The sequence below is a fragment of the Haemorhous mexicanus genome, chromosome 15, assembly GCF_027477595.1.
Source record: "Haemorhous mexicanus isolate bHaeMex1 chromosome 15, bHaeMex1.pri, whole genome shotgun sequence".
Classification (NCBI taxonomy): domain Eukaryota; kingdom Metazoa; phylum Chordata; class Aves; order Passeriformes; family Fringillidae; genus Haemorhous; species Haemorhous mexicanus.
Window position 1 is genome coordinate 10638561 of NC_082355.1, and position 14374 is coordinate 10652934.

General features: G+C 42.7%; 1 protein-coding gene across 4 annotated transcripts in view; it reads right to left on the minus strand.

The window, feature by feature from the left end:
• The window catches only part of FNIP1 (folliculin interacting protein 1), a 64717-nt gene that overhangs the window by 30377 nt on the left and 19966 nt on the right, over nt 1-14374 (minus strand). For 3 of the 4 annotated variants that reach the window (XM_059860378.1, XM_059860375.1, XM_059860377.1), the window contains exon 2: nt 6868-6994. In XM_059860378.1, coding sequence (XP_059716361.1) covers nt 6868-6994 — 127 coding nt within the window. Of the gene's footprint in view, nt 1-6867; nt 6995-13588; nt 14134-14374 lie in introns of those variants that run through there. The other variant, XM_059860376.1, reaches the window with a different exon arrangement.

Here is a 14374-nt window from a genome sequence, read left to right on the forward strand (position 1 = left end):
AGAGAAGAGGGAAGTGTTCACTTTCCCCCAGCCCTGTCAGCTTTCCTGACACACAGCAGTGTCCTCTCCTTTCCACACAGTGGAGAGCTGGTTGAAATCCTGCAATATGTAGATTTGCTAATGGCTACTGAGGATCTGTGGCTTGAGCACAGTGCACAATGGCTGGAACATGTGAACGATCATCATATGACTTCAGTAGGAGCTCGTGAACTAGAATTGCATTTTATCTCTGACACAAACAACAATGTCCTAGGCTAGGCAAGCATCATGTGATAAAACCACATACAATCCACAGGGTTACAGCAGCTTTTGCAGGCAAACCACATTTCAGCTTCCATTTTCCATCAGATGTTGAAAGTTCCTTCTAAAATGTTACAATTATAACTAAGCTTCCTTGAGACTGTAGAAATGCATTTACTGACTTTACAAAAGAAAATAAAATTCTGTGCACTAAAAAGAACAGGCTGAGTTTGCAAATCAATTACTTTTACAGAATTTCTTCTCATTGTCACTGCATTTTTCTGCACAGCAGCTTTTCCCAGATCCACTGGGCGGTCAGGTAACTTGCAGTAATAGTTGCCTAATTTAAATAGCAAACCAGGAAAATGGCTGTTCGGTCTTTGCAGCGGAATTTAATGAACCAAAACTCCTGCAAGGAGTCTTTAAATGAGGTCAGAATCTTTCAGCTCCCACTTTTCAGAACCTTGTGAACAGTAAACCCCTCCCAAAATGCAGATCACTGATGAATTTCAGTGTTTGCTCTTTCATAAACGTAGCATGCATTTAAGATGAACTCCTTGCACAATGAAATCAAGTACTTGCAGTGACCCTCTCCTCTGCAATTTCTGACTTCAAATGTCAATGAAATTTTAGATGCTACAAATCTCAAGATATTATCCATCAAAGGAGTAGGATTACTTGCATTCTCACATAATATTCCAAAGATATTCAAGCCAGGCTTCCAAAAATAAAAAAATAACCTCAATAACTGTACAAGGGAATGTTTCAAAGCTGTGAATTTTCTTCCCAATTAGAGCGAGTTGCATCAAATCTGATCCCTGGGCAGGGTGGTGCTGGAGTGCTCTGAAATGCCCATTTTTGCTGGAGAGCAGAACATCTGCTGGAAGGATGCCTCTGCTCCTGGCTGCCACCCTGCTCTCCCTGCTGGGGTCACACTCTGTTCTCTCCCTGCCAGCTCACTGCAGATACCACCCAGCTCCAAAGACTTCTGGCAGTCTCAGTTCTGACATTAGAGGTCATCGTTTGCTGAAAGTCTTGGAGACCTATCAGGTAGATCTGAAGAAAACTTAAAGTAAAATGTCTTTATAGGGTACAGGGTACAAAGTAATTTTCTTCCTCAGTTCCTCTTCTGGAGTCTCTTTTCTCCACATCTGTCAGCAAAGCCTTTAACTCTTTGACACAGACTCTCTATTCTCCTCAGCAAGTGGGAAAAACATACCCAGTGCTGTGAATAGGAAGAGGAATTTCTGCTGGGCAGGTTTTGGTTTGGGGATAACAAGAAAGTTGAAAGGAGCCTGGTGTGTTGAACTAAATCAGAGTTTGTGTAGGTGTGTTAGGGCTGTGACTGAGTGACAGAAGGGAAAGGAAATGTCATCATATGCTTTACTCTTTTTTACCTCTCTGCAACAGCAGGTGCTCAAATACCACAGTGATGGCAGTGATAGAGAAATCTCTATTACCAAGCAAAGTTGCTACTCTTCAAGAGCTCTGTTCCTCATTTTCAAAACAGGCTTTCCAGAATAAAAAATATTTCAAAACAGATAAATTAACTCTTTTGCTATTAATATGAGTTGGTCTGTATGTGCAATGAAATGTATGTAGCCACCTAACACATGGGAGTAACCTGAACAGGCACTCATTCCTCCCCTTCAAGTGCTCATGTAAAAATCCAGGTATCTTTCTTAAAATGCAGCTGCCAAGTGCTGCAATTTTCCTTTATTTCTAGAGTTGTTGAGTTCCTCTGTTACTCAGAGGTTAGTGAAAGAAGTCAAGACAACCCTGTGCTCCCTTACTCCACTAGTATTTTTCCTCGTCTGTTTAGAGAGAATAAGCTGAGCTAAGAAGGTGGGACTTGATCTCTGTGCTTACAGCTTTATTCATCTGCTCCACTCTGCTCAGAGAGAGTCCAGAGTCTCCATTTCACACAACTCACCTAAAAGCAAAAGGCTTACTATCCAATTACTAATCCCTCAAAGCAATTTGCTGTTCAACATTTATCCAGTGCTGAAGTCTATCAGAGCACGTGGCTAATCCTGGCTTGTTTCAAGCAGCGTGCCATTTCTCTACTTTGGGAGAAATATGACATTCGGAGTAAAAGAAATTGACACTGAAAGAGATCAAGTATCATATGACCTTTTAGTGAAATTATTCAAAGATAAAGACAACTAGTGGAAGAGGTGAACTTTCCATTCTCCAAATTGAACTTCACTAAGGCACCTCTACATCTCAAATTCTGTACCCCAGGTTTCTCATTTCTTCAGAAAACCAAAACAAATGCTATTTCTGAAAATCTTCTGCCTCTGGGTCCTGGCAACAAGTCACTGTCCTTCTCTGATTCCTTGTCTTTCCCCCTTTCCTACCACATGCCCAAAACTCTAGATCTCTGCTCAGCACAGTGCAGTTTGGGTCCTTCCTTTTTTTCCTCCCTTCTCTTCTTCCTCATGGTCCCTTGACAATCCCCCTTCCTCCCTGTACTTCAAACCTTCCTCTAGGCTGATCTTCAAACTTAGGAGATCTTTTAACTCTTACATATCCCATCAGCACCTCTCTCCAGCCAGATCCCCAATGTTAACCCCTCTATTGTCATAAATCCCCATCTGACAAAACAGAAAGGAAAATGAGCATTAGAATGAGACGGTTCATCCCAGTCTCATTTTGCCTGCTCCAAGGGAAGCTATGATCCAAGGTTCCCCTTTTCAGCCTCTTCTTTACTTCACTCCCCACCCCTCCCTCCTGGCACCATTCCTGTGGCATCCTTATCCCAATCAATTACCAGCCCTTGGAGGCAAACTCCTCATACTTCAGCTGGCCTTTGCACACTGGCACTTATGGGCCATAATTCCTGCACCACACAGTAAAATATGAGCCAGCCTTAGCAGGAGCTGAGTATGGGTGCAGTGTCAAGGTTGGGAAGCCAACCAAGCACAGGGAAAGGCAGAGCTGAGGCTGACAGCCCAGCACTGCCTGGGCCACCTGGCTGCTGCACCTTAAGCAGGAGAAGGAGCTGCTTGTTGTGCTTATTTGAAATTCAAAGGAGGCCTGGTGCCACAGTTTTTTGAGGAGCACACCTGTGTTCACACACAGCTCCTGGCTCAGGAACTCAGTACATCCCAGGGCACAGGGAGGAGAGCAGGGCTGATGGCACCTGGGAGCAGAGAGCAGGAGAGGAGGTGTCAGAGCAAGAGGAGCAGATGAGCACAGAACAGAGTCTAACAGCAGAAACCAGTCATAGGTTGTAACATTATCACCTGCACATCAAGTGACACAGTCTCATTAGAAATGAGATACTTACTGCTATGAGGAACAAAAAAAAAAAAAAAAAAAAAAAAACACTCTTTAGAAGAGACAGTGGCTCAAACCCACAAGCTTGCCCATAGAAGTTCTCTAATGCCCAAAAATCCAAGGGATGTGGATGCTTGGGTGGGGACAGAGGCTGTTCAGTAAAGCCATCAGTAATGAGTCTTCCTCATACCACAGGCTGCCCTGGTACAGTCAGTGTGCAAATGGCTGTTCTGATGCATTTACTCATGACCTAGTGCCACAGGGTTGGAAGGGGCAGCCACTCTCTGTCTGGGATACCCTGGCAGAACTCACACACTCAATTTTCTGATGCTCAGGAGACAGCAGTCTTTCCCCTTTGCTTCCAGAGCCCAGCTGATCAATAGCCCATCCCCTGGAAAGCTGGGGAAGGACGTCTCCTGCTTAGCACCAAAAAAGGTATAGGACTCACAAAGGGGATCTCTCTGCCTCCCACTTGCAAAGTGCCCACAGCTGCCTGAGGCAGATCTGCGCCTGGCACAGCCTTGGGCCAACATTCCCGGTGTGGGGAATGGCCTCCAGCCCTCCTCCCTCACCAGGCTGCTGCTCAGCCTCCCTGGCACGTTTAACTCTAGCAAGGCTGGGGGAATCACCACTTCTCCTGAGCAATCAGAATATTGTAATGGCCAGTGCAAACTCCTGACTGCCTTCAGTGTCCTGCTGTGCAAAACCTTCCCCAAATTCTTGTCTACTTAATATTTACCTTTACTGAAGACATGAAGAGGCTGAATTAATATCCAGTGAAAACAAGAGGTCCTTCTTTGTGTTATAGCCACATTTCCCTCACAGGTAAGATGAACCTAGTAATGCTTTACTAAGGAGAGCCCAGCTTGGTATGAGCACGAACTCAGCAGTTTTCACTGATCAAAAATCCAGAGCTTACTGTTTCATTTCTTGAAACATCTGTGTCTGCAAAGATTTTCTCTGATGCTCCTTAAATTTTATGACCACACCCTCCCTTACAGAATTAAAACGACTGAGCCACGTTCAGCCTTGGCCCACCACACACAACTTTTAACATAAGTAGGGATTATACATATAAACCAGACCAAAATACATCTCACCTTGCAGGCATACAACTCTTAAATTATAATTGCTCTCATGTCTGATAAACAACAGAAAATGGGAACTGAAGAGCGCAGCACCATAAAGCAAAGTGAAACCCTCTTGATTTTCTGTGCTAGACTGCTTTGACTTGAACCAGAACACTCTGGCCACTGCCAGGCACTCCTCCAAATGTCTCCCCCGTGTTATTTGTAGATCTAGAGGTATAAGTCACATTAGAAAATGGGTGGTGAGGGGGAAGAGATGCAGAAAGCCTTGCACAAAAAGTGGGGTGCTGAACAGATACCCTTTTCAGAACAAAGAGTGCCCAGCCCACACATGGCTGGCTGCAAAAGGGCAAGAGTGCCTTGCAATGTGCTTAGAGCCAAGATCTGGCTTTGTATAGGCAGGGTGTGTCTTTGCTAGTGAAAATCATGATAAAGAGCAGAGAAAGAAACAATGCCATTCCTTGAAAATGGCCAGTACATCCTGCTTACTGAACATACCCACACTAAGCTCACATCAAACCCAGCTGAAGACTCTCCTGCATGTTTTCACCTGCAAACTTTTGTTTTATGAGAAAAGTTTTGCCTGAGATGACATTATCTGAATGCTGGAGAAGGCAGATACATGTCAAGCAAATGATTCAATATATCCACTTTCAAAGAATCCTAATACTATGAAAGACAAATGTATAAAGTTCCTAGAGATGACTTCTGGGTATTTCAAATGCCCTGGAAAGAGTTTTCCTCCACTAGTCTCCTGTGGAGATGGTGACTACAGCTGTTTCCCTCCCCCTTAGCAAAGAAAAAAGGAACATTAATATGGAACTTTATCAGCTCCATTATCAGGCATTTATCCTGTGGCTGTTGAGATGCCACAGTCAATGAGCTTTCTGAAGTAACCCTAAGTGAAGTTTGCAAGTTCAGTAGGCAAGTACACATCTATCTTCAAGAGGTTTTAGATTTTCAAGAAATTAAATCTAAATCTGGCAAGAGGACTTATACTGTAAGTTACTTTTATTAATGAAGTAATAGTGGCAAGTACAGCCAGCAATTCATACCAATAAACCACTTCTAAAGATCTCCTGTCTTTAAAAACCTGTTTTCTTCACAAGAACATCAGGAAGAACAGGAACTAGTAGAACCATTCTTACAAGTTTAAATAAAAAAGAAAGATTTTTTTTTTTAACATTTTATGAAACTTGATTTATTTCACAAATTCTCTATAATATAAAACTAGGAAACTGGGATCTTGATTCATGGCTATAAAAGCACTGGAGCAAGCAATGGAGAAGCCTGGAAGTTTTGCCTGGTAAGACACAGATTCCAGAGGTTTGGATATTGGACACAACATTTGAGTCCAGGGTTAAGAGCATCAGGCTGGCAACAGGCTGGAAGAGTTTGGAAAGCTGAATGAAAAATCTTCTTGCTCTTGAGCCCTCCCACACCCAGCAGGAAAACCAGGGCCTGGGGGTAATGTGTTATTTTGTGTACTCCTGCTTACAGAAGAACCTCTGTAAGTCCTATAGGTAAAAGTAGCTGGAATCATTAATTTCAATTCACACCATGCTTACTGATTGCAGAGCTTGAAATGATTTGGGAATGTTTTTAGAAATGGGGAAAAGGAAGTTCAAAGCAGCAAAATAAGTTGTCCCGCCTCATACCACCACTTTCAGCAGCACTGTGGCCAGAAATTAATCTTCTGTCCAGAGCCCTTAGAAGGAAGTATCCTCATCTAACCACATCCATTTCAGTTTCAATTAATAGATTACCATGCAAATCACGGAAAAGGAAAAACAGAGTTTTCAAGTAACTTTGTGTGAAAAAACTGTCAGCAAAGCATACAAACAACAATTGATAGAAGTTAACCAAACAGCACACAAGAGGACACAGGGCTGGGGAGACCTTCTGATTAAGAATGCAGACCCCACCACCATGGCACAAAACTAGATCAATAAATCCCAGTTCAGGCCCTGTCTCAACCCCCAGCACTGCTTACTGCAGCCCCAGGAAGAAATCCTTCTCACTGAAAGAGCAGAAAGTACATAAATCCCAGAATAAAGAAATCCCTATAGTATTTAAAGCTGGTAAGAGTGAAACCACTGAAGCCTGAATAATTTGCAACTTAACAGGCATTTAAATATAGCCCTGCATATAACCAACATTCAAATGTCAATGTGAATAAAGCAGAACGTATGCAATATATCAATTTGGCCATTTGAAAAAACACAACTATAAACATGTAAATTAGCAAAATACTCACCGACACTGAAACATCCTCTATTCTTCTTTTAGCACTGGAATCAAATAAAACATTCCGTCCTCTTCTTTCACAGTCCTGATACACGATCAGTCGGATCTGACTTGGGTCAAACTCCGGCAAAGGCCAGCTTTAATTGAAAAAGAAAAGAGCAGAAGGATCAATTACCACAACTCTTTATTACACTGCTCTTTATACATTATCTGTATATACAACTTGATTAAAACACAGTCCAGAAAAGTCAATGCAATTTCATCAAACCCTTTGATCCTGTAGCCAGAACTATGGCCTTTGTTTTCTTTTCTTTCCTCTACATGTGCCAAATTACACTGTCATAAACTGCACCAATCCTCTACAACTGCACAAAATGATGTGTGCAGCATTAATAGATCTTGTGTTCTGTCTTGTGATGTTTTCTTCAAGTTCCAGCTATCTAGAATCAACGTCATAGAACTTAGCTCTTGTTTTTAAAGACACAAAAAACCCCAACATGAATAATCACAGGGTGGTTTCAGAGAACCACTTGGCTCTCTTCACATAAGCCACTGTGACTCAAGGGCATGGTCAGCAAACCACACAAAGTAGTCCTAACACAACTATTCCCAAACTGGTTTCCAAGAGAAGGAGCTTTCCTGGTTCCTGGTTTCCTCAGAACCTTCCCTACTGCCACTACTCCAGAGGAGGTCTTAAAGGGAGAACGTGCAGGGATCAGGCTTGGAAACCATTCTATAATCTTCTCTTTAATGGTGCTTTGTAGTCACCACCTTAAATTTTCATTTTAAAAAGCCAGCCATCACTTTAAAGCCCAGCAAGCATTGTCATCCATTGGCTTGGGAATCCATTTTCACTGACATCATCTCAATTCTTGGAAGGTCAGAAACAAGATACCTGCTGTATCCATGAAACCACCAGGGATCATCTTTCAGCTAGTTTACAAGCCATTTCCTAGATCAAGTGAAATTCTGTCTTCCTTATTCTTGGCTTTTAGACAAGCAGTGTTAGCATGAACTTCAAGAAGCCAGAAACAAGGCACTGGAACTTTCCAGCCATTAATGAAGGATACAGATTCCCAATATGCATGAAGCTGAACCTGTATTTCTGCAAAAAGACACCCATAACATGGGTTAAACCTGGCATGTTAGACTCCAAGACAGCAGTAAAACTTCCTCTAACTCAGCACCCAAAGGATTTCCTGCTCTGCACCCATGCTTTATGTGACCAACAAGTTCTGTAACAGCAGAAAACCCATTTGATCACCAAAGCCATTACCACCTATTAGAAGCTTTTAAGGATGCTCCAGTATAGGTACACAAGTTTTACAGCTAGTGTAGTCTCAATGAGGTGAAACAGCATCAAGACATACAGTTAGACACTCTCCTGAGATGGAATCTATTTCCTAATCTGCCCATCCCCACCATTTAGCAACAAGAGAGAAAAACAGAAGCGGCAGAGAAGATGGTGTGCAACAAATGTCCAAATCAACTTATTACAAGAAAGAAAACCTTGAGCAACTTGAGCTGAAATAACTTCATGTTCACATTTGGGGGCAAAGAGCCATGCACCCTCTCATCTGGGCACCTAAAGCCAAGTGTTACCCATAGCATGAAATGCCCACATGAAGTGCAGACTGAGCAAACTGTACCAAAACGCAAGCACAGTGACAAACTCAGAGCCAAGCTTACACTTACTGGATGCTCTCCTAATTAACCCCATCTTGCATTTCAGAAAATGTAAGAAAACAAAGCCCCTAGTTTGACGCATGCCTGGGGTGCTACCAACTGAGAGGCACAAAAGGCACTAGAACTGGGGATGATAACTGCTAAGAGCATGACTTTGGCTAGAAGGGAGGAGGACCACTGGATAAACTGGCTTCCTGGAAGAACAACTCCATATATTAAAGTGGCATCAGTGGAAGTCCAGAAACAAACACTTCTTCCAGATAGGCCTCTGTGGTTCCTATAAAGAAACTGTGTGGCAACAACAATGAATTGCTTGCCAAAATGGTGCTATTACTTGCTCCACCCTTGAAACACGTTTGAATTTCCTTCACAGTCAGACAAAAGCATGTCTTCCATTACCTAGTACTTTTGATATTTGACTTTGAAATTACTGGCAAAGAAGGCAGTAGCTGTTCCAGATCTTAGGAAAGTCTACTTATAAAAAGCTCTAAGAGCAGATTACACACTAAGAGGAGAGAAAGCTAAATATAAAACTCTTGCTGTATTCAGAAACATATTTGATGAAAGTAACAAGAGCTTGTTTACTTCTCAGCTTCTTCACATGACATTTTAACTTTCTCTAGACAAGCTTTTAGTAGCTATTATCCATCATAATTTGTGATAATTCCAAAGAAGCACTCTCTCTCTTACATAATAGCATCCTTAAGCACATTTCAGCCTTGCAAAAACATTCCCTGGCAATAGCAGGCCACTTCCCAAACCAGAAGAGCCTTTCAGAGAGCTGGGGGAAAGTTCATTCAGACAGACAGTAAACAGAAGGCAGCCTGGCACCTCCAACTCACCCCCACCAGTGAGGGGGAAGCAGGACACAGAGCTTTGCTTTTGTTGTTAGCAGATTTAAAATACCATTAAGCTTGATATCTGAATAGATTATCCCCAGAAACATAAAATTCCTGCATGCAAGAGGCATTCTCAAAACAAACATAACAGGGCAGCACTCCAGCACTCCTCTTCAGCAGATGAAAACTGACCTAGATCTTCTGAATATAATTAGTTCTGTTTATAAATGGAAACTAACTTTGACATTTAACTGATATTTTCTTGAGATTCCTACAGGAAAACCAGGAGATGTAGAATGAAATGTTCTAGCAATGATAACGAAAGGTGAGCCTCCATTTCCCACACTGCTCTGGAAATGACAGTTTCTTAACAAGGACTTTTTCCTGCATGAACTATCTGCCACTCTTTGATCTTTCCTTGAAACTTAGTAGATCTAAAGAAAAAGAGCTAAATTAACCAGGGGAAAAAAAAACCATAAGAACCACTATGAAGAAAACCCCAAATACCTTCCACCAGTAGAAGTGTTTGCGACTTCGCCACACAGTGCTGTGACTTCACGCATGGAGCAAGAGAAAAAATTGGTGACAAACAAATTCCTTCTGAGCAGGACACTGCTCCTGGGGAGATCTCCACTGCACAAGTGGGGATTCCTCTAGAATGAGATGTCCAAAAATACCTATATGGAGTGGAAATCCGTTGATGTATAAATGCTGTATGGGATGTTTTAGAAACATAACCCAGCTCTCACACCATGACAGACTGGTTGAGGTTGGAAGGGTCTTCTGGAGGGCATCTGATCAAATGCCCCTGCACAGACACTCGTGCAAGTACAGAGTGCAAAAGAAAAGGAATTATTTGGGAAAGAATGGGAAAATCCCACATGATTAATGATGGAATTATCAGAAGCTAGCAACATTGAGACCAAGATCTGAAAAATGGTATTTTAATGCATATTCACACTTAAGCCCGACTGCTGTTCAGATCTTCCCTTTTCTCATCCTTTTTGGTTTTCTGCCTTTTTTACCTTCAATCACAAGGAATATCATCTGTAGCTTACACTTACAAATCCATTTCATGCTTCCTGACACCTCTACTATAGAGATTCAGAGCAATCCAGAATTCCAACTGCTCTCTAAGATAAATTTTCTTGTGTTCCTGGAGTTTATTACCACCATCAGCGTTTCTCAGCAAGAACTGAATGGCTGTAAATTGGTATTATTTCACTCTGTGCAAGTTTTAATAGATGACACAACAGACACAGAAATCCTTCGTTACCACTCCAACAACTAAAATACAGGAATTTCCCCTGTAATTGAATCCCAATACATTCCTTCCTCCTCATTCTCACCTAGAACATGAACACCCCTTCTTCATTACATTAAAGGTTTAGCTCAGTATTAATTTCCCTCATGGCTGAGACTACTTTTAAAACTGTTTATATTAACATGGCTTAGATTGTATCTGGTTACTTTTTCATAAAAACAGGTACTTTAGAAATCTTAAAGTAAAGCAACTGAAGCAAAATGATCAAGATATTAAGCAGGCAGGAACTGAAAAAGAGTTTTCTAAAAAGTAAGGTGGCTCAAAACCAGAATAGGACTAAACATGTAAAAAGTAAATTGCAACTATCAGTCAAACTATTGTTTTCCTACATCATGTTACCCATAGTTATAAAAATTGTCTGGTGATGAATCACTTGGAACTATTTTTAAATGCATCTACGCAAATGATATTTATAGTTTATGCCAGCTTATCTGTTCTGCATGGTTTACATGTTAGCACCTTTTTAAAGGGTGACAGGAACAGCCCAGCAGAGCAGACAGGCCCACCTTGTCCCGTGCTCCCCTCACAGGCTCTGGCAGAAGGAAACATCTTCCTTCACTCCTGCTAGGTGAGCATCAGAACAGAGGCACAGGGATTCCAGAGCTTATCTCCAGCACCTGCAGATGATTCTCCAGGTATTATCCTTTTTGCAGTGGTGCTTAGACCAAGCCAACTTCTACTACACAAGCCTCTGACAGAAGCTGAATCTGTCATGAAGAGTTAACATTGTAAATATGAGACTGTTCCACTGAGTGCACTGGGATTTCAGATTATATCCACATTCAATGGAGATGTACATCCACATCAAAGCACACTCACCTGTACCTATACAGCCCAGTATATAGGATCCTGCAGTTACTTTGCTACAGAGAAGAGTGATCAAGTCCAGAAGGAAAGATCCTTGCCTAGTCCAACCATCCTATCATACTCTTTCAGCCCTGAGATGTCTTTTCCAACCAGGAATTGCCTTCTCCTGCCCACACACCTCTGCAGATTTCTATTATCTGTTATTAGATTTTTTTTTTTTTTGGCTTTTAGAAGATACAACAAAAGTTCACTATATAGGATTAATGGGAAAGGTCTTCTAAATACTTTAATACATTCTTACTGTATCTCAGTAATACACTCGTTATTTGACCATTACTGCACAAAACAGCTGCACAGACCATTCTGAAAGATCACAACTAATTTGGAAACAACGAAAATAGAACTGTAATGTGTATTAATGATGCTTGCAGCTTTGGAAGACCATCTCCTCTTAGAGGCTCCTCTTAGAGGCATGGGCAGGTTATTTATTTCTTTACAACAGCACCTGAAACATAAATGAACTTTCTCAGGATTCAGAAGACAAGGATGATCCAGGCTGCTTGGCTGATTTGCAAAGCTGGCATTTCAAGAGAGAGATTCCGTTTAAGTGCTGGTGACATAACACAACCATAAGGCTGCAAGGAGGAAGAAAGTTCCCTAAAGTAGAGAAACTATGCGGCCTATACTTAGAAAAAATCTTGCAAGACATTTGTCTTTACAAGAGCTGAGGTCATGTCAGGGCTGTGTGACTGTGGTGGAGAGCACTTGCTGATTCTGCCCAGAAAAGCAGCATTGGTGCCTTGGCCAGGGCAGGCAGGGAGCCCTGGAGGATGGATTGCGAAGGAGCTCACCCGCTCTGGGTGACACTGCCCTCTGCCACAGTGACCTCAGCTGAGCTTTTACAGAAGTCACAGGACCTGGGTTCCGGGTAGCATGGAAGCATAGACAGATGGTGGATCATGTCAGGAACAAGCACCCTTGACTGCTTGCAGTGGTGACATGGGTTTATCCCATGGAAATAATGTTTCTTTAAAATACAAAAAAAGAAATCCAAGGCCCCTGCTTTTAATCTCTTGAAAAAGGGTGACATGTCCACAGGCACTGCAGCACTGTGGAGGTCAGCTCCCTGCTCCATCTCTAAGTCAGTCTCATTATTTACCAGCTTAGCAATCCTCACCTGGAATAGATGCACTTCTTGAGCTCCAGGAAACTTGTCCTGCTTATACTAAGTACATATTATACACCAGGAACAAAGTACATCACCCAGGTATTTCAGAGGTACAACAAACTTGGACCTGAACTTCAACTGCCTGCCAAGCTATTTGGCTCTGTCCAATTCTTTATCTGTATATGAAGCTGACTTTAGTTTGTTTTCATTTTTTTCTCCCTTCTAATGAGAATCACTTGACTCTCATTAAGATACCTAATTTATACTCTAAAGTCTAATACATGAGCCAGATGCTTTTTCCACAAGCAAAAAGACGTAACATTGACAGGTTAGGGGCAGCCTAGTCAACACAGTAATCATAATCTGGAGTGTTATACTGAAAATAACTTGGTGGGAAGATTTTGCTAAAGCTGTGTAGTATGATGAATAATCTAGCAATTCACATACCTTGCAAAATTTACAGTCACTCTTAATAATTTCATAAAATATTTTTGGGACTACTTCACTTATGGCATTTCAAAAAGTACCTGTTCAGGTTTCAGCTGATTTAGGTACATGTATGCATGCAAAATATATGCACATACACACATGAGTTTCATGCTCTCTTGAAATATGTTTTAATTAAAACCACACACAAATGAGACACAGCTCCTTTCAGTTAAATTCGCTAGCACTGAACAAAATTACATTATTCAAGCAGACTGCACTTCCATTTGCAAAGTTACAAGATAAAATCAATTCAGGCAAAAAAAAAATCATGTTCTTTAGCATAAAATTATAGTAAGAATCATAAAAAAATAAGTCTCTAGAAGATTCATATATGTGGAAAACAAGTATTTTAATCACAGGGAAAATAATAAGCTTTCAAATAATTAAAATCATCTCAAGAACTGTGCAGTGACCATACCTGGGAAGCATCTTTGTCCCCCGAGCAGCTCCACTTTTGAAAATCCCTATAAACTCCTGTTGTGCCTGGCTGCCAACTCAGGTTAATAATAGCAATGAGCCATATTCATCCAAAACCACAAGACTGTCAGGTGACATATCAAGAGGTCTGAATTTAACTCAAACAAAAGACTCTCCATGCTGCAACGCAAAGCCTTAATCCTAGCAACAGGAGCACAGAAACCACCTTAAGGACAGCAGCGTAGGGGTTTGCACCCGCCTGCGTTTGCGCTGCCCCGCAGTTTCATAACCCAAATCCTGCCCCACAATTCTGCACAGCCTGAGATTTCTCCTCGAGGAAAGAGCGCCCGTCTTCTCCGCTCCTCCGTCTCTTCCAGGGCTTGCTGCAGAGAAGATCAGCGTAATTCAGAGGGAAGCCAAGCCCGGACCTGTCAGTGCCATCCATCCGCCCACCGTCCGCCGCCGCGCTCCCCGCTCCGTCTCATGACCGAGTCCCGGGCACCGCCGGGCACTCAGCTCTCTCGGCCAGGAACGGGGGGGCGCGGCACGGCGGCCTCCTGGCAGGAGGCACCCCCGGCCCGCACATTCCCGGCAGCGGCGGGATGCTCCCGGCGCAGGCCGGCCGCGCGGGTGGCCGAGCCCGCGCTGACAGCCATCATGTGACACGGCTGTCACCGCGGGCCACCTGCGGCCGCCAGCCCTCCCTGCACGGCGGCTTTGGAGCGCTGCTCCAGGCAGGGGCTCGGCGGGGAAGGGGAACGAGGAGTCCCCGGCCGCCCCCGCTCGC